The following is an 18,658-nucleotide window of genomic DNA, read 5'->3' on the forward strand; positions in this document are numbered from 1 at the left end:
CGAGCTTTTCACTTCAAAACAACAACTTTCCCACACACAGAGAGTATAATAGTACGTTCTGTGTGTACCTGCTCTCTCTCTCTCTCTGTGTGTGTGAGTATAGCAGAGTCATATTCAATAATCGTTGTTCTTTGTGACCCAACGGCCGTTACTTTCTGGTTTCTCTTCCCATATGCATCACGGGGAGGGTACGAACCCTGGGGTTCAGGAGCTTGTGAGGCAGCTGGTAGGATGGATATTGTCACATGACTCTCTCTCTCTCTCTCTCTCTCTCTTTCTCTCTCCTCTCCGTGTCACTTTCTCTAAGTAAGAAAACCCAATCTCATTTCTTCAGCGTCCGGTCTTGTCTGCCTCCGTGTTCATAGGTGAGTGTTTGAATGACTTTCACGGACATTTGGCAGCACACAAAATACGTTTTTGATATAGACTCCAAAGGGCCTACACTACTTCATATGCTGGTGATTTAATATTTGCTATTACTAAGAATACTGCACTTTTGATTAGCAAATTTCAGTTGTACAACATTGGTCGTTCCTCAATTTGCTCGGAGTAATAGCATGAGTGAAAAGAAGAAGTGAAAGGTTAACACAATACTAATGTAAGTCAATCTAGGGCAATATATCTATCAAGTGTGTCATCGGCATAGCGAGGTAGAATTATAGTGAAACCTGTTGTGATTTTTGTGGCATCTTCCGCACCGTAACCCCAATTTTAGCCACGTGTCCCTCACTGTGCTTAAGTCTCCGCGGCCCGGAGCCACAGTACAGTAAAGCATTAGATGATAGGATCGTCGTCTGTTGCTAGTTTACTTCCTATCCCATTCTCAGGTGCTGGTACACCAGCTGAAACGCAACGGCAGTTGACAATCTTCACCACAGATCACTCACGTTGTCTTCCTGTGGTGGTAACACACACTGCCTGCGCGCAGATTGGCTGTTTCACACCTTTTTACAGCACATCTGCACCTCTGCACATTCACATCCTTTTCTTTTAATCGTTACAAAGCTAATCACATGATGTAGATTTGACTCAAGTATTTTTTTTCTACGGAAAAAACCCCCCCATTGTCGCGACATGTCTGTTAAACCGGAGGTGGTCTGTCGCAGGTACTTCAAGCCAGGTGCCGATCCAGTCATGAGGGGGAATTCCAGCAGCTTCAAGCTAGACAACGCCACGCGGGCCCTGTTCCAGGACGTAAATACCAGCATCGCCATCTCGGCCATCTACATGGTGGTCACTGCCATTAACCTGATAGGAAATGGCCTCTCCCTGTGGCTCCTCGTCTTTCGCACCCACCCCAAGACCCCCTCCATCATCTTCATGATTAACCTCACCCTGACCGACATGTCCCTCGGGGTCGCCCTGCCCTTTCAGATCGCCTACCAGCTCCAAGGGTACCACTGGAAACTGGGACCCAGGATGTGCAGGTAAATAGCCGTGTGCTATTTAGTGATTTTCACAGCTACTCAGTGTATAGTTTGACATTTCCAGAGAAGAAGAAGTCTGATTTTAGAACATGACTCTACTTCTCTCTTGATTTATTTCCTCAGTGAACATTGTAAACTTGCCTTTATGTTTTCAATCTCTATTGTGAAACGTTCAGCCCGAGAGTCGCCTAAAGGGGACGAAACTGAGCCAGAACCAACTTCCAACTGGAGTATCGTGTACAAATATATTAATGCTCCACACCGTTTGAGCGGCCGTTTAGGACTTAACTACTGAGACACTCACACATACGTGTTAATGCATGTATAAGTGTTCAACAATATATATATATATATATATACAACCTTTTCTTATGTGAGTGTTTCAGATAGATACGTATACATGTTTCACTTGCATGTACCTGTGTGTGTTTCTCATATGTACGCCTACGTGTTTCAGACGAGTATAATGTTTTCTATATGTGCGTGCATAGCTTTACAGAGTGTGTACGTATGTGTAAGTGTCTCAGTAGTGAGTGCCTCAGTATTTAAGTCCTAAACGTCCCCTAATACTTGGCTACAATCACCATTTATCTGTTTAAAAATGCTCCAAACACAACTCCAACAAGTTGTTAAATATGTTATGCATAAAGTGCAGAAAATGTGCAGAAAATGTGCAGAAAATGTACATTTTTTCCATCAAAGCTAGAAGCTATCAAAGAAAATGAGACGCAGCGTCGCTGGCCCAGGCGACGATGAATCGATTGATATCCATAGAATTTCTCTCAGAAAAACCTTGCTGAAGCCAGAGAAAAAGAACCACCAGGCATCACAAGCATGTGAATCATACATTTCCCTTAACTCTGTGAACTAAATTATAAAATTGATTTAGCAAAGAATGTGCAGCAGCCATTGTATGTGCATCACAAGCAATTTCAGGGTTAGGGGAGGGTTTTCTAAGACAATCGTCACTCATTTGACCCTCTACCTATTCTGGCTTCTGAGTGGCCAAGAGAGCTGTCCTTCTTTTCCGTGTGGTGTTTGTCCAATAGGATCAGACGATCCAAAAAAAGGGGTGGAACCGTTTTTGGGAGTTATGACAAAATCCGGATTTTGAATCTTTTCGTTTCTCTGCCGTGACAATCGCTCAGAAGCCTCCTCTCGAATCCTTTATCTTCACACCATCAATGTGAAACCTTTCGTGAGAACTGCCCACACTGGGAAATCACGTAAATGTGTTTGCTGATGATTCTCAAAATTCAAAGGTTTTTTTTGTTGTGTGCCCTATTGATATATATCTCTTCACTGGTAACATATAAACTGATATTTACTCATCAACACACTGACAGTTTTTCCCCTTTATCGTGACAGAAAAGATTGTCCAGTCTTGGTGCCGCGTATCGATTAGGCAAACAGGAGCATTGATCTTTTATTTTGCTCCAACCGATAATTAAATAAAGCTCTCATCTTCTATGTGTCCATCCACAGCATCATGACCCTTGTCTTCTACACCAACATGTACTGTTCCATTCTGACCATGATGGCCATCGGAATTGACCGCTACCTAGGCATCGTGAGGCCCATGCGGTTTAGGCACACCAGGGCCAGCAAGTCCATGGCTGTCTTAAGCTGCCTCCTCATGTGGGGCGTGGTCCTCACCGTACTGTGTCCGCTGATGACCACGGACCTGACCTTTGACGTTCAAGAGCTCGGGATCACCACATGCTTTGACGTCCTCAAGAAAGACATGCTGCCAAACTTGTGTGCCTGGGCGTTTTTCCTCTTCAGCATGGTGTTCGTCCTCTTCCTCTTTCCTTTCTGTGTCACAACGTTCTGCTACGTCAGTGTCATACGGAAGCTGGCCGAAAATTCAAAGACAGTCCAGAAAGAGAGAGCCATACGCCTGGCCCTCATCGTTCTGCTGGTGTTCACCTTCTGCTTCGCGCCCAGCAACGTCCTCCTGTTGACTCACACGGTGCTGAGGCTCTTCTACGAGAAGTCTGTCTACATGGCCTACAAACTGTCCCTTTGTTTCAGCTGCCTGAACAGCTGCCTCGATCCTTTCATTTACTACCTCGCTTCCAAGGATTTCAGACAGAAGCTGAGACAGATAATCAATCTGCATAGCCTGAGCAGCATGGACTCAATGAAGATGGAGCATAAAGAGAGTTTTCACTCCACACATTACACTGTTGGAAGTCCAGAGACAGAACACAACGAAATGCCACCGACAGCATAGAGAGACGGAATGAGAGGGAGAGAAAAAAAAGAGTGAGAGAGATGTGATAAAGGAAGTTAGAGAAACTCTTTTGCGTGTCGTGTCAAGCTCCTTTTTGCTCCTTTTTTTGTGTGCACCATAAAACAAATGGCCAAAAGAGCAGCTGAGTTGTATTTTCCTATATATTGACTTATTTTTTATCATCATTTTTTTATCAACATTTGTTGTATTTTAAAAGCATTGCTGATTAAATCTGCATTGTTATAATGACAAGAGTCATTATGGTTTTTGAACCAAAGAAATGTAGCGTTTAAAAAAGTTCTCTGAAACCATGATCTCTATAAATGCCTCTGTGTGCCTTTATGCTGTGCTGAACTGAAGGTACTTTTGTAACTTCAGTCCTTTTCTTCTCTTTGTTTTCTTCCTCTACTGATGCATAAGCTATGTTGTAAATATGTATAATAAATGCTTTTATAAAATATGTTTTTTTTACATGACTATCATTGATATTATTATAACTATTATTATCAGTTTTATTATCATTGTAAATATGATTAGTATCATCATCATGGCAATTATAATAATACAACATATATATATATATAATCCTGTACAGAAGAAGAAGGTACTGTTCCTTTAACAGAATGCAAGTGTGGATCCGCCCACGGTCTACAACGTCATCACGTGAGTCACGTTGGTGCTGGCGTGCTTGGGCTCGTTGCCGCATCGCAAGCAACTGTGACAGTTTTCCTGACCGCAGCCAAATAATATATGAGCAGGTGAGCGAAACTGTATTATCCGTTAAACAATTTAACGGACGGACGTTGGAAGCCGTTTTTCATGGCCATGTGCATTCGCCGTGTCACACGTGGTGACAACATTGAACTTAGCTGCAAGCTAAGCTCAAGAGCAAACATCAGGGAGGACGGGAGCACAGTTGTGAACTTAGTTAAATTAGTCATGCGTGGGACATTATGTCACTTTACGCGATTCATAGACAACCACAGTGCTGATGAAACGTATTATTTTAACCTTAGTTAATGTACATTGTCTAGAAATACTGTAACCCGAGGGAAATGACCAACGTTAATGTTGCCCAGCATGCAGTGATTGTAACTATTCAACGTCACAGGACCGACAGAAGCTCGTCGTCTTTTTATAGATGAATTATTCTAGTTGTAACACTACCTTTAGTACAGGTAAACATTTAATATAGGTAAGCCTTTATATGCTTGTTTTCTCTCAAACCTAAGAAATATAATTTACATCTTCGTAAAGCAGATAATCCTCCCATTGTGTGAAGCTGGGACCAGTGAGCCTTTGGTAATAAATGACCTAAAGGATTATCAAAATAAATGGTTGTGTTGATGCAATCTTTTCAGCACTGCATGCACCTGTCCTCCTTGATATCTGCAGTTGTTTGAGTAGTTCTTCTTGTTGACTCCTTACTTGAACTAAGCTCGATCCAAACTGTGTTCATCACCTCAGGGCGGTTGGAAAAGAAGGCCGCCATGGTGCTGAACCCCGTCATTTCCAAGCTCGCCGGGAAACTGGTTGTGCTGGCAAGTGCTTCTCCTAGGAGACTGGAGATCCTCAGTAACGCGGTATGTTTCCCTCTGGTTGAACTCAAAGGAATGGTAGTACCAGCTCCCTATCGAAGAGGAAGATCTCCCAACTGATGAGAGATTCTAATGCACATTCGATTGCAATTATAGCAATTATAGTCATGTGATCACATGAATTCTATAACACCACTGTAATACAAGTTACATATTTTTGGAATGCAAATAAATAACCAATTTAGATGCATTAGTCTAGAACATCTCACCACTACTACTTGACCTCATCTGAAGTTAAAGGTGTCCATCATAATCTGTTAACAATTGGATTACAGAAGATGTGTTTACGGTATTTTGGAATCCGTTTTTCCGTTGAATACTACTTATCTATTTTTATTTTTAATTATTTACCATAAAATATAATAATTATAATAATATTAATAATAGTTTTTTCAAGCTTTTCAAAGTTCTTACATTTTCTTGACATACTATTGAACTGCAAAAACAATAAAAACTCGTTAATGCCGACAAAATAAATAAATGAATGAATAAATGAACAAAATGTGTTGTGAAAGAATTCAAAACTGGGGGATGAAGCTAGTGGAAGGTAACGCAAATATTTAATAACCCACACACTATTCATCTTAGTCACAGTCCCTTATATGTCCAATGAGTTATTTGGAGTAGTCATCTAGTGATTGCTTTATCTCACTCCTCCGTTGCAGGGCCTGCGGTTCGAAGTGGTGCCATCCTGGTTCAAAGAAACTCTTGACAAGGGTCTTTTCAAAGCACCTCACGAGTACGCTGTAGAGACGGCCAAGCAGAAGGCCCTGGAGGTGGCCAGGAGGATGCCCTTTGTCAGTTAAGCTGCTTGTAGTTCAGTATGTATCATCCCATCGAGTGACTTATTGTTAACGTATTATGCCCTCATTTACTTTAGAAGCATCTGAAGACTCCAGACATGGTCATTGGAGCCGACACTATTGTGGTGAGAGGAAGGACGCTTTAGAGTATTTTATAGGCTTGCTCTCTATTTTTAAACTTGTATTATTCACTCCGGCCGTTGATTTTTTATCTCCCCAGACTGTAGATGGCATGATTCTGGAGAAGCCAGCGGACAAAGACGATGCCTACAGGATGCTGTCAAGGTGAGTTTGGTCAACGCTGTGTCTGAGTTCACATTAGAAGCTCGAGTTCTTCTTCACATTTTCTGGTTTCTTTATCTTTCTCTTCCAGCTTGAACGGCAAAGAGCACAGCGTGGTGACTGGTGTAGCTATTGTCCTCTGCCATGAGAAAGACAGTGAGTCACAGCTTGATACACGGCTCAGAATTCACATTTGACAACTAAATGCCTGACAATAACATAAGACAATAAAAACATAAAACATTGGGAAAACTCTACATTGATGTATTTGGCATTATAAAGCCATTTTCTTAAAATACCTTTACCTGGTCAGTTGTAGTGGACATTTAATTTTCTAAAACCACCCCTCTGCAGACGAAGAAGTGGATTACCAGTCGATTGAATTCTATGAAGAAACCAAGGTGAAGTTCGCTGATCTCTCAGATAATATGCTTTGGGAGTACATCAATAGCGGTGAACCCATGTGAGTAAGAAACCTTTGAACTTCAAATGTTTGACCGCTGCTGGTTTCTCTTTGTGTAAGAACATAACCAATCATTTGCCAACTGGAGGGCATTTGGTGCACATGGCCTTTACAAAGCTGCTGCTTTTTGGACTTTGGTGCCCGAGTTTAGGATGAGCTGTGTTTGGCTTGTCCTGTTTGACATGGAGTGTTTCAGCAATCAATAAAACGTTGGATGTGTCATCACACATATAAACCATTTTGTGTGTTTTAAGTGTTCTCTGTGTGTGTGTGTGTGTGTGTGTGTGTGTCAGGGACAAGGCTGGAGGCTACGGTATCCAGGCTCTCGGAGGGATGCTGGTGGAGTACGTACACGGAGACTTCCTCAATGTTGTGGGTTTCCCCCTTAACCGCTTCTGCAAGCAGCTCGACCACATTTACAACCGGTGCGCGGCCTCAGAGAGCACGTTCCTCTGGCCGAGCCACGACGACACACACCACCACACTTCCTCTGCGCTCACCCTGCCAGCCCAGTCCACCCACGGCCCCGCCTCGCCCAGCAAGCGCAACGCCGCACCGGGCTCCGGACAGAACTCTTCAGCCGATAAGCCCCATGAGGTCGGCTGTGCACAATCGGTTATCATTTTGTATTTCATTATCTGTTAGTAACCGTCTCCCATTTCTAGGTGGAAAGGAACGCTGGAGAAAATGAAGCGGATGGTCGTTCTTTGCCGTTGGCAAACAGTCCGTCTAAACACACCGAGGATACACAGGCAAATCTCAGAGACTGCGAGAATGCAACCGTACCGCCAGTGACCAGCAGAGGGCGAGGGGTGGAGCTCAATGTGAAAAAGCAGGACGCCATTGAGCCTCAAAAAGAAGACTTGCAGCAAATCGTCGATCTGATTGATGGCTTCAAAGCCTCAAAGGTAGATTTAAGGTTTAAATCAAGGAGTGAAAGGCCTGAAATAAATACCCTCAATTGTACATCATATTGTTAACTGGGGCACAAAGGGCTGTCCCATTTGTATTTGCATCATTTCAAGCCCTGACGGACTCTCACACTCAAACACTTATTTGCTTTTATTAGCTAAGAGTTACAGTGAAGATTGATAAATACCTATACATATGTACAATAAAGCTTAATTCAAAAAAGCAGCTCACAAAAACAATTAATATCTTATTTGGTTAATCTGTAAAAGAAAAGTTGAAAAGACTAGTTTGCATTTTTATGGTGGTGGTGGGATTATATGCAGTACTATTCCTTTTTTACTATGATTGCATGTGATTCTTGACCCGCAAGCACAAGGCAGTCTCCAAATAATCCCTCGCTGAAATGTTCCAGGCACTGTTCACGGCATCGGAGCTGTGTGTGTTTGACCTGCTGCACAGCCGCCCTGGACTGGATGCCGCGCAGGTGGCCCTGGAGATCAAAGCCTCGGTGAAGGGCACGGAGCGCCTGCTGGAAGCCTGCGTGTCTCTGGGACTGTTAAAGAGCAAAGAGAGAAGTGAGTCGGAGCTCCGCGGCCTTTAGAACTTGATCCGGACCGAGTCGCTGACGCGTTTTGGTGGTGTCTCTCTCCTCCCAGCGGGCCGGAAGCCGGCGTTTGAGAACACGCGCCTGGCCGCTGGCTTCCTGCTGGCGGGCGCCCCGCGCTCGCTGCGCCCCTACATCCGCTACTGCAACGCCGCCGTGTGGCCTCTCTTCTCCCACCTCGAGAGCGCTGTGAGCGAGGGGGCCAACCAGCGTGACGAGTTATCTGGAAAGAACGCCACGGATACGGTTCAGGTGACTGAGCTGCGTTTAGCCTCCGATGGATGGATGGTTTGGGGGGGCACTGAAGAAATTGGGTCCAGTCCATCTTTTTCCCCCAAACATCCTTTTTTTCTCATTTGTTTCTCTTTTGAAGGACACTTCCTCGAGCAGTCAAGAAGTCAAACTGCGATTCCTGGATGCCATGCACAGCATTGCTGCAGTGACAGGACCAGCTGTAGCGACGGCCTTTGACCTCACCGGGTTTAAAACCGCTTGCGACCTCGGAGGTAATGACAAGAACTCAGAGGCATTTTACCTTCACTTCTGTGTCCCAAAGTAAAGTAAAGTATTCTTTCCCCTATCATCCCTTTTCTTCCCAGGATGCACTGGGGCCATCGCCCATGAGCTCACCAAAGCGCATCCCGGGCTGTCGGTCACAGTGTTTGACTTGCCGCCGGTGGTTGAGATGAGCGATCGTTTCCATCCTTCGCACGCAGACCACCGGGTGTCGTTCCGAGCAGGTGGGCCTGTCTGTCAGTTCATTAAACGGAACGCTGTCTCCCGCCCTCTCGCGCACCAAAGTAACTCGTGGCCTTCTCCTGTCTGCTTGAGCAGGAGACTTCTTTAAAGACGAGCTGCCCAAAGCAGACTTGTACGTCCTTACCAGGATTCTCCATGACTGGTCCGATGAGAAAGTGCATATTCTGCTGAGTAAAGTCGCAGATGTTTGCACACCAGGTACAATTCTTCATGCTTTCTTTTACACGTTTTTTTCTAAATGTTGACCAAATCATGCATGTTAAGCTATACTCCTGGCTGGCAGGCTGCGGGCTCCTGCTCAGTGAGATCTTCCTGGATGAAGACCGCGGCGGGCCGAGGTGCTGCCTGCTGCACGGCCTCAACATGAGCGAGGGGAGGCAGAGGAGCGCGGCGGAGTACGCTCTGCTCCTGGAGAGCCACGGCTTCACGGGGGCACGCGTCGCACACACGGACAGCATCCTGGGGGCCATGCTGTGCATCAGGGCGTGACCGCTCAAGGCCTCGGGGGAAATCCTGCGCGCTGTGGGTAACCTTCAGCCTTCAACCTTCAAGTTCCATGAGAAAATGTGAACAAAGAATCCGTTGGTGTTTGAGCTGTGGTGGGAATGAGTGGGTACTGTCCTTGTGACCGTTAGGCGGTCATGTTGCACAGGTAACTGAAGGATGGGTCAGAATAGAGGTCACAAGCGTCACAGGACTTGGTGTGGGATCGATCCACTTTCAAAAGGAAGCATCTGAATTGGGCTCACAGGCCTTTTGCTCAGTGGTTGAAGAAGTTATTGGATCCTTATGTTTCAAGTAACCGTAGGAACACCACACACACCACATATCTTACCAAAGTATATTAAGGAAAATTAAAATTGGAGGATTATTTTTGGTTTAATAAAGTTGTAAAAGAAGATTTATTGGGTAAAGGAGGCGTTAATTTGAAAAATACTTGATTTTTTTAAAAGTGTTTTTGTAATCATTGACTACACGAGGGCAAGTGAAAGTCCAAAGTCTCAGCCTCAGCTTCCTGACGCCGCGCTCCTCTGGAGGTCGGCTCTGAGCGGGAGGCCTCGTGAACGCGTCTCGCTGAATCAATCCGGATGCAATGGGAGGAAGACAATTAACGATCAGTCGTGTCCAATCGGCATCGCCGTCTCGCTGGGTGTCGGGTCGCTCCCCAGCGGACACGACACCACGTTCACTTCAACTTGTTAGGGGGCCGCAGGACCAGGATGAGGGCGGATTAGCCTTCTTCGAAGTGACTCCGTTTCTCGGGGGCGGAGCTTTGGTCCAAATGCGGCCAACGTTATAACTCCCATTTGCCCGACTTGATCGTGGCTGCTCGTGATGATCAAACGGATGGCTGCTCGGCGGCCTGACGTTAATCTGCCCACAAACGAGAGCTGCAGAGAAAAACACTTAGCTTGTCACCGTTTTACTTACAGCAGACATGTGATACTCTGGCAATGGAACCCAAATATTTATTCTGCAGTTGAAAGCGTTGCCCAGTCCTTTGGGCCCATGCTGTGTCAGTAAACCTCCTCCAGGGGGCATCATAAACTTGCAGAGGACACACTCGCGGCACGGTCCTGTCCAGCGGCTGTTTGGGCCGTGGAGATGGTTTTAACATCCAGAACCAAGGCAGATGTTTTTGAATGAATGTGTACTTTATTAATATGGTCGGGTAGAAGAGGCTCTTCATGCAGAAGAGACACTATCCCTTAATTCCTTACAGATATTCCTCTTTCATTTCAGCTTTGAGTCGTCTGGCAAAGCGGCCAAACAGCTGATGGAAATGTGGGGATGTCTCTGGTCAGGATAAATGGCTCTCATTGTTTTTGACACTGACCGTATATCTGGACCACTCTGGGTCTGGGATTGTTCTCTTAAGTATTTTCTATAGAACCGTAATAGGGGCCGTCATGTTATTCACAGCCATTTTCTTGTCGGCCTGGACTCAGGCTCTCAGTGACATCCAACAGATTTCCATGACTCACGTTGTTCTGTTGATGGAGGGAGACGGGGAGGGTGGACTTGAGTTCAAATATGCTGAAAAACTGTTTTTATTGTTAACATACTCTGTATACATCAACACATACGTAGCAGGACCCATTGTGAAAGCCTCCATGGGTCCAAAGAACCCAGAGCTTCGTGCACACGTTGCACAGTTGACCGATTCTTCTTCTTCTTCTTTCCTTTTTCTTTTTTTTAAGACCCCAAATTGTCCTGCAGCAAGAGAGTGCGAGACAGATGTGCGTCACGAATGAGGCGGCCGGCCCCGGGTTCCCACAGACCACGGGCCCCGAGATGTGCACGCCCGTCCAGTGCACGCGCTCCGCTTCCAGCGGCTCTTTGTGTACGAGAAACAACAGCAAACCTCCGCCAGGCCTTTTTCCCTTTTTCTGTTTTTTCTTCTTCTTCTTCCTTCTCTTCTAATGAAAACCATTCAAGTCAATCAAGTTTTACCAGAGACCAAAGGCCGGCGTAATTTAGGGAAAATTGCTCGAAACTCCAAAGTAATCTTGTGTAATGCGATCTTGCCCGTGGAGACAGTGGCCGTACTGTAACGTGTCGGATAAGAGCTCCGTCCTGACGTCCACCTGCAAGCAATCATCGTTCTCCTGTTAAGGGCTTTGATATGAAAATGAGTGATTTAAGAGCGAGGAGATAGCGACCTGAAAGCCCTTCCATGTGTTGATAGGGAGGATAAGCTGGGTTTCGGGGGGGGGGGTTTGGACAGCCAGTGAACACACATTTTGGCTTTGAGTCACAGCCACAGTGTTTTCTGTGAGAAAGCAGGACGTGGTTTGGACAAGAATGATGTAATGACGGCCTGTTCCATAATGAAGAGGCCAGCGTTTGATAAGGTTTAATGATATGTGGACTTTGTTATGACGGGGACTTGCACCTCATTGCAACTTCTAGTTTCACCACTTGGGGGCATCATTGTCCCAAAGAAAATAAAAGCTCCCCCCCGGAGGCTGATTTAATGAAACTACGTTGTTTGTTGACACTCTTACCAAAGTAACAGGACAATTTTACCTCAGACAGTTTTTTTTTTTTTTTTTTTTTTGCAACTCCCTGTGTCAAACGATTGAGTCTAATAACAAATAGTCTTGACGTTGCCATGACTTGGGAAAGGATCCACAGAATGCAAATGGTTGCATGCAGAATAACACACTCTCTAGAATGTGTTATAAAATCAGTTGTTTCTCTGAACACTTTCTGCACCTGTTTTTCACAGAGCAGGTTGTGTTTATCAAAGTCCACGCTCCGTCAACACACCACATGGTGCTGCCTCCTCGGCCCACATCTGATCTCCGCAAACGCGCTGTTGTTCAAAGTGAGTTTTGCTTCATTGATTTGTTTCAAGGCAGAGGAAAAAACAACCCCGGGGCTTCTACCGGTTGGAAATAACAATGGAGTCCTTCTCTGCGGTTTGCAGCCTTTCTGGCCCGACATCAGCAGTAGAACATTTAACTGCTCGTTGGGGCTGTAGAGTTGGACTTTCTAGTGGAGATGTTGGTCTCAGGTTGATCATAAATTTGCATTTGGTTTATTTTTGCTTTTCTTGGTGAAAATCCATATGATTCAAACATTTCTTCATTTATTTGACTTTTGGTGATTTATAGTAACCTAATACTTCCACAGGTATGGAAATGATCTGTTTTATTTCTTCCCCGAGAGTTAGAAAAGAAGAAACAATGCCGTTCTTATATTCTAGACACAAGAATGTGCTTTGCATAAAGACTGGAACCAAGGGGGGAAATTGTAAAAGTCCATTAGCACCTATATCTCACTAATTGAATAAGTGAAAAAAAAGAAGCAAGTTGTTGTTTTAGGGGGAAGTATGTTTTGGAATGAATGTAAAAAGCAGTGACTTTCTGGAGTCTCTTCTCGTTGCCTGGCAACCTCATGGTGACTACAGGAGTTACAGCAGGTGGTCCTCTGTAGAAATCACAACTTAAATACAACATGCAAGTCTCTGAGGTGTTGATGGCTGTAATCCTGCATGGACCGGACAGCGCAGGGATGTCCGTTTCCTCTGGTCCCGGTCTCCATGCTAAGCTATGCCTAATTTCATCCTGCAGCATCAATCATCTTTTATCCTTTTTGGAAGGAAGCAAATAAGCATATTGCTCCGAAACGCTTGAACAATTTCTTCAAAGAAAAATATGATTCACACGTGTTAAACGTCCAACTTTTGTTAAAGTTAAAGTGAACCCTTAAGAGAATAACAGGGATATTATTATAGGCGCCCTCCCAAACTTTTAGACCTATAGAAAACAGGTCGTGATCAGCACATGACCCGCTAAAGGCCAATGGCAGTCGTGTTAACAAATGGAAATGTTTGTTACGGTCAAATACGAGAGGCCGCCTCCCCTTCCTGTCTCCATGTGATGTGTGAGGTGCCACTCACGGATACAGTAGGGGAGGAGACTGTGTGCTGCAATGGTTGGTGACAGGGCTTTCATCCGACCCACTGAGGGCCCTTTGTTGTTATTTTGGGAGCTCTCGTGGGTGCAATCTGAGAGAGCAGCAGACAGACGGGTCTCATCGCTGCACGAGCGCAGCGCGCACACACACACACACACACACACACACACGCGCGCACTAGGAAGGAGTGCACGAGCACGCGCTAACAGGCACCTGCATGTACCAAAATATTCATAACGATATGCGCACTGTCGTGTCAATCAAATTGGAGGCTTTTTTGCAGGTATTTGTGCACATGGAAAATCCATTAATTCTCAGTAATGAAGACATAATTAGAATATTTCCAAACAGAATAATTATTCGTCCCGTGTGCTGTACTACAATTTGTTCTGAAGCAATGGGGAAAAATAAAAAGAATCAAGGGAAAGCCAAATTCTGACCTACGTGGTAATTTAGATTTATTAATAATTAGGTGAAAAAAAACTAAGTTGACAAAGACCTTTTTGATCAGCATGTTTTATTTTGCTAAGCTTTTCGTCTCCGATGTCGAAACATTATTGGGCTTTATTGGCAGAAATGGAATATAATGAAAATGCCCCTTTCTGTCCTCTCAGACGGGTCCCTCAGTAGAGCAGACACACGCCACACGGCGCCCTGCTGGGCTTGTGACCCGCAGGCCGCTGTGACCCTCTGTGGCCTGGAGAGGAGTGAGGCAGGTTTCACGCTCTCCCTGCGTGGCTCAAAGGTCAGGTCAGGTTGCGTGTGCCACGTGGAAGCTGGAACTAATAACCCTCCTTTTGTTTTTTTCGAGGCGGCGGCACAAGCTTCACCGTTGGGATAATTTAACATTCAACTAAAACGATGTGCGCGGCTAGATGCGTATTTTTTTTATAATTTTTTTTTTTAATTTAGGTAACCTTCAAAGGATACAAAACTGAAGGAAAATAACAACAGCACAGTCCACGCCGCGCCGGTGCGTTTGAAATGCACGGCGCATGAATGGCGGCGCTTTTAGTCTATTTGATTTCACCTTCAAACGGCAACAGTGATCATAACCTCTGACAGTGTAAAATGCAAAACAAAAATGTTTAGCCTATCAGGGGTTCGTGCCGACGAGATGTTTACCGGGTTGACAGAGTTGTCTTTGCGTCTGTCTCGCCGTCTGTTGATCGCCGAGTTGAAGGGGCCTCGGCGGCGGCCTCTTGACGCCGATCACAGGCGGCTGCTGTTCGAGACAAGCGCGGCGCCGCGCTCCCCTCGCTGTGCGCCGATGACCCCTCTGCTCCTCACTCCCCCCCCCCCCCACCCTCCGGCAGGCGGTTCACCCACCAAACAATAACAATCAATCCCCTGCACATCTGACGGAGCCGGCGAGCAACTTTTTTTTTTTTTTTTAAATGATATGCATCTCCTGCTGGTCCCATGGCAACCGCCTTGACTTTATTGTTGCGCTGGCTTTGATCCCCGGCGCGCTTTGATTCACTTCTCTTTCACCCTTTTAGCTAAACATATCATGTGAATTCGGAGCTTTGTTCCTGACAGTCGCCGTCTTACCTCGCTCTCTCCACAGGCTCCCGACGCCTCCCAGAGGAGCCGCGGGAGGAGGAGAGGAATTCCACTGGATTCAAAGACTTCTCTGGCTTTCTTTTAGACTCTTCCCGCCTGCGTTGCCCCCCCCCCCCCCCCCCCCCCTCCCCCCACCTCCTCCATAACGCCCCGCTCCTTTGCGTTGACCTGCTCCTCACGCCCCCCCCCCCCCCCCCCCACCCCCACAGTCAAACCATCATTCTGGCCCTCGGGGGCCGGGGGCCAAGAGCATTGCACATTACGTGGCGCTTTGATTGGCTGGATGAAGAGAGGGCATCTTTACTCCCATTCGCTGTTTTTCATCGCCGGGGTCCTCACGAGCTTCATGGTGCCCTCACAGACTCCACGGAGACGTATCGCCCGAGTCCCGTCTTCAGTCGGGCAGGGGCCATTGTGTCTGAAAGGACTTTCACCCAATGAGAGCGTAATGAAAAATGAAAAGTGATTTTCTTTTTTTTTTCTTTTTTTTCCCTCTGGGTAGCATCTGGCTTCAATCGCGGCCGTATCCTAAACATGACCGGTTCTTAAATGCAGAGCTGGACTCGCCTCCCAGATGTTAGGCACTCATTATTCCAGTCAGGCCTCTGAGAAAAAAAACAAAAAAAATCAAACTTTTTTTCACTTCATTATCACACAACAATAGCGGTTTTCACTGTTATGATGTGGTTCGTGTTTAACTCGGTCACGACTCCGACGCCAAGGAAGCTCTGGTTTGGGAAGCATTCGTGACGTCGAAGATCACAGGTCACACCGCGCACACAAAGTGGACATGATTCATTCTTTTGAGCACTAATTAAAACGTCGGGGTGACATTTCAGTCTGTCAATAACGGGGGGGAGATCTGACTCTTAAGTTCACCCAATGTTTGTTATTCAAAAGGAAGCGAGAGGTTACTTGTTTGCAAAATGAGGGTCGGAAAACAGAAACCTTGAATGCCTTCAGCCCCCCCCCCCTCGCCCCTCCCACTCGCTCCATGCGTCCCTGCTGGCGGAGTTGGCAGAAGATGTAAAGCAACAGATACAGAGGCCGATACATGTGTGCGAATTCTGAGCTAACGTCATGTGACGTGACCTCAAATGCTCCGTCCGGTTTAATATACCTAAAGTTCTTTACACATTAATATGTCACTTTAAAATTGTTTGGCATAGTAACCTTTAACCAATTAAACTACTGAATACTTTTGAGCGCCTGCCTGCCTCCAGCCACACGCCCTGTGAAATCAGCACCACGTTTTCCCCACAAACGCCACCATCAAAGTGCTGCAAAGAGGATCCAACGATTCCAACCCGCCGTACTACACGCAGAACCACGCCTCCACCTCCGTGCACTTCAATACCTTTTAACATTTAGTCGTTATTAAGTGCTCCCAGTGACCACTTCTCCTCTTTTCCCTCCTGAGACAAAGTTACAAACAAATAATTACGTGTTGGTATTTTTTTAATTTAACGACTTCGGCAAAGAAACACTTAGCATTTAATTTGGCCGTGAAGTGCTTTCATGAATGCTCCAACAGAAGGGTCCAAGTTGGATGTTGGTTGAGGAATCACTAGGTGACGAACGGCCACGCGCTCAGCAGATGGAGGAGAGGGACCTGGGACCTGGAGCTGCTGAAAGGAACCGTGTGTGCAGTGCAACAAGTGACCATCACACACTAGGAGATGAGCTGTGATGACCACGTCCAGCAGTGTGTGGGGTTACGTCGCCCTCATAGGTTACACAAACACCACATGCTGTTTGATCAATTTGAAGTACACTATTATTGGCAGACGTAATGAAAGTGTGATTTTTTCGCAGAGGACTTATTATTTAAACTGACAAAAAAAGGGAAAGTCTGGTCAGACATGAATTATACTTCATGTACTTTGGTAAAAAGTTGGACCTTGGCTCGTAAGCCTTTAACCGTCTTCAATCATTTCATCACACTCCAACCCCCCCCCCCCCCCCCCCCCTGCCCTCCAAACGCTGCATTAGTCAAATTGGAACGTCAATACCGACTCTTCCCCCTCAGCAAAGCTGTTGTGATATGAGCTCTGACCAATGGAGGGCAGTGTGACTACGACGACGAGCCGTCACAAGGGGCTGGAGCCCAGAACGCGCCGCCGCGTTCACCTCGCTGGCTGCAGAGCAAGGTACAGAAACGACGTGTTGATTTCTCTGCCACCTGCCAGATGTGACGCGCTAATACGTTCAGATCCATGGGATTATATGGGAATGGAATGGAGATAGAGGGGGGGGGGGAAGCGAAAGCAATTTGTGATTTATGGTCAGAGCTGTGTTGCCCGTCAGGTTTCGTAATGAGCGAGCCTTTATTCGATGTTCAATACTAGTCCATTCGGCGGAAAGTTCTTTTTTTTTGCCACATCGCCCCCTGATCTGATGAAAATGGCAGTACCAGATGTCCGTGGATACCAAGATAATTAATAATGTTCAGACCTCCAGATGAATCCCCACCATTCGTCCTCTAAAATGTTTTCCTGCATCAGGAAATAAACACCGACCAGTGTATTCTCGCCTATCGACCTTTGGCGGTTCTGGGGAGGGTTGAAGGGGGTCAGTTGAGCTTGAGGGACAGCACCTGAGGGTCAAACCTCAGAGACTCAATGACTCAATGAGACAAAGACTCCTTCCAGAGATTACTACGTCACAAAGGGGAACCTGTAATGTGTGTTGGAGTCACTAATTTACCATTTGTTCCGCTTGTGATTATGTTGCAGCCTCTTTCTTTTTGAGTTTCTTTTAAATACTTTGTCTAATCTCAACACATTTTTTAATTTAATGTTGTGTCGAATGGTATACTTTCCCTGTTTACACACACGCTTATTACTGTGCCACCACTGCTGCATCTCTCCACAGAGCCACTGCAAACAGCTGCCTGATTAATAAGTTAGGCCCCCTAAATATGGCTCAGAGTCATGAATCCTTTAAAACAACTTAATAATGGTAATCAAGATTATCCACAACCTAGCAATTATATCTTTACACTTTCCTCTCTTAATTATGTATAGCTCTCCTTCACCGTGGATAAAAGGGCTGCTTTCTGGGTCTCAGGTGGGTTGTTCATCGTAAGTGTTTATGATGGTGTGTTTGTATCGCAGCCTTAAAGTGGCACCGCGCCTTCTTCCTGTGTGAGAATCAACCACAATCCACGCATATCTATGTTTTATTTATTGGCATGTTTAAGTGCTGGTGGGAGGGGAGGGGGGGACCTACCATTCATTATCATAAAGGCCTCCAGACATCAAGTCACACACACAAAAGACCCAGCCATCTCACAGTGTGGCACACACACACACACACACACAGACCAACCCGAGCAGGCCGCTTTGCTGCAGCGACGCCTCGCCAGCAACCATCGGGAAGCGTCAGTGACAGGAGCTGACAGTGTCAAAGTGTCTTTTGTGTCCCGCACATAAACTGTCCCTGAAGCTGTCGTTGTGAAAGAGATGTAAAACACAGGCTTTTCCTTTCCTTTTCTGTTCTGTTCTTTTTTCATAGTTGGAGGAAGTTGTTTTCATCCCCCCCACCCCCTTTTTTTTATAATATTTTTTTATAAATACGTCAC

The 18,658-nt window shown here is 45.8% G+C and overlaps 2 protein-coding genes across 3 annotated transcripts; both read left to right on the forward strand.

The window, feature by feature from the left end:
- The first annotated feature begins 294 nt into the window (after positions 1-294).
- Positions 295-4,072, forward strand: p2ry8 (P2Y receptor family member 8). The gene is made up of 3 exons (XM_037487865.2): positions 295-365; positions 1,107-1,427; positions 2,913-4,072. Exons 2-3 carry the CDS (start codon positions 1,135-1,137, stop codon positions 3,661-3,663), a joined length of 1,044 nt encoding a protein of 347 aa, XP_037343762.1. The 5' UTR covers positions 295-365; positions 1,107-1,134; the 3' UTR covers positions 3,664-4,072.
- Positions 4,073-4,300: 228 nt separating this feature from the next.
- asmtl (acetylserotonin O-methyltransferase-like) lies at positions 4,301-13,927 on the forward strand. 2 transcript variants are annotated; one of them, XM_037487856.2, is made up of 16 exons: positions 4,301-4,421; positions 5,131-5,246; positions 5,927-6,058; positions 6,142-6,189; positions 6,285-6,349; positions 6,438-6,502; positions 6,701-6,809; positions 7,103-7,406; positions 7,475-7,717; positions 8,134-8,296; positions 8,378-8,577; positions 8,699-8,831; positions 8,925-9,065; positions 9,160-9,282; positions 9,368-9,610; positions 11,286-13,927. In XM_037487856.2, the coding sequence occupies exons 2-15, from the start codon at positions 5,154-5,156 to the stop codon at positions 9,571-9,573; spliced, it is 2,025 nt and encodes a 674-aa protein (XP_037343753.2). In that variant the 5' UTR covers positions 4,301-4,421; positions 5,131-5,153; the 3' UTR covers positions 9,574-9,610; positions 11,286-13,927. The 2 variants fall into 2 exon arrangements, with proteins under 2 accessions (XP_037343753.2, XP_037343752.2); XM_037487855.2 differs by having other exon boundaries at positions 9,368-9,606.
- The last annotated feature ends 4,731 nt before the right edge of the window (positions 13,928-18,658 follow it).

This window comes from Pungitius pungitius, chromosome 10, assembly GCF_949316345.1.
Source record: "Pungitius pungitius chromosome 10, fPunPun2.1, whole genome shotgun sequence".
Lineage (NCBI taxonomy): Eukaryota > Metazoa > Chordata > Actinopteri > Perciformes > Gasterosteidae > Pungitius > Pungitius pungitius.

Bases quoted from the DNA above. Each gene is read 5' to 3' on its own strand.
- asmtl (XM_037487856.2), top strand. From the start codon at position 5,154: ATGGTGCTGAACCCCGTCATTTCCAAGCTCGCCGGGAAACTGGTTGTG. The intron at 6,190-6,284 runs GTGAGAGGAAGG...TTATCTCCCCAG, and splicing joins TTGGAGCCGACACTATTGTG to ACTGTAGATGGCATGATTCT. The intron at 7,718-8,133 runs GTAGATTTAAGG...GAAATGTTCCAG, and splicing joins ATGGCTTCAAAGCCTCAAAG to GCACTGTTCACGGCATCGGA.
- p2ry8 (XM_037487865.2), top strand. From the start codon at position 1,135: ATGAGGGGGAATTCCAGCAGCTTCAAGCTAGACAACGCCACGCGGGCC. The intron at 1,428-2,912 runs GTAAATAGCCGT...GTCCATCCACAG, and splicing joins CTGGGACCCAGGATGTGCAG to CATCATGACCCTTGTCTTCT.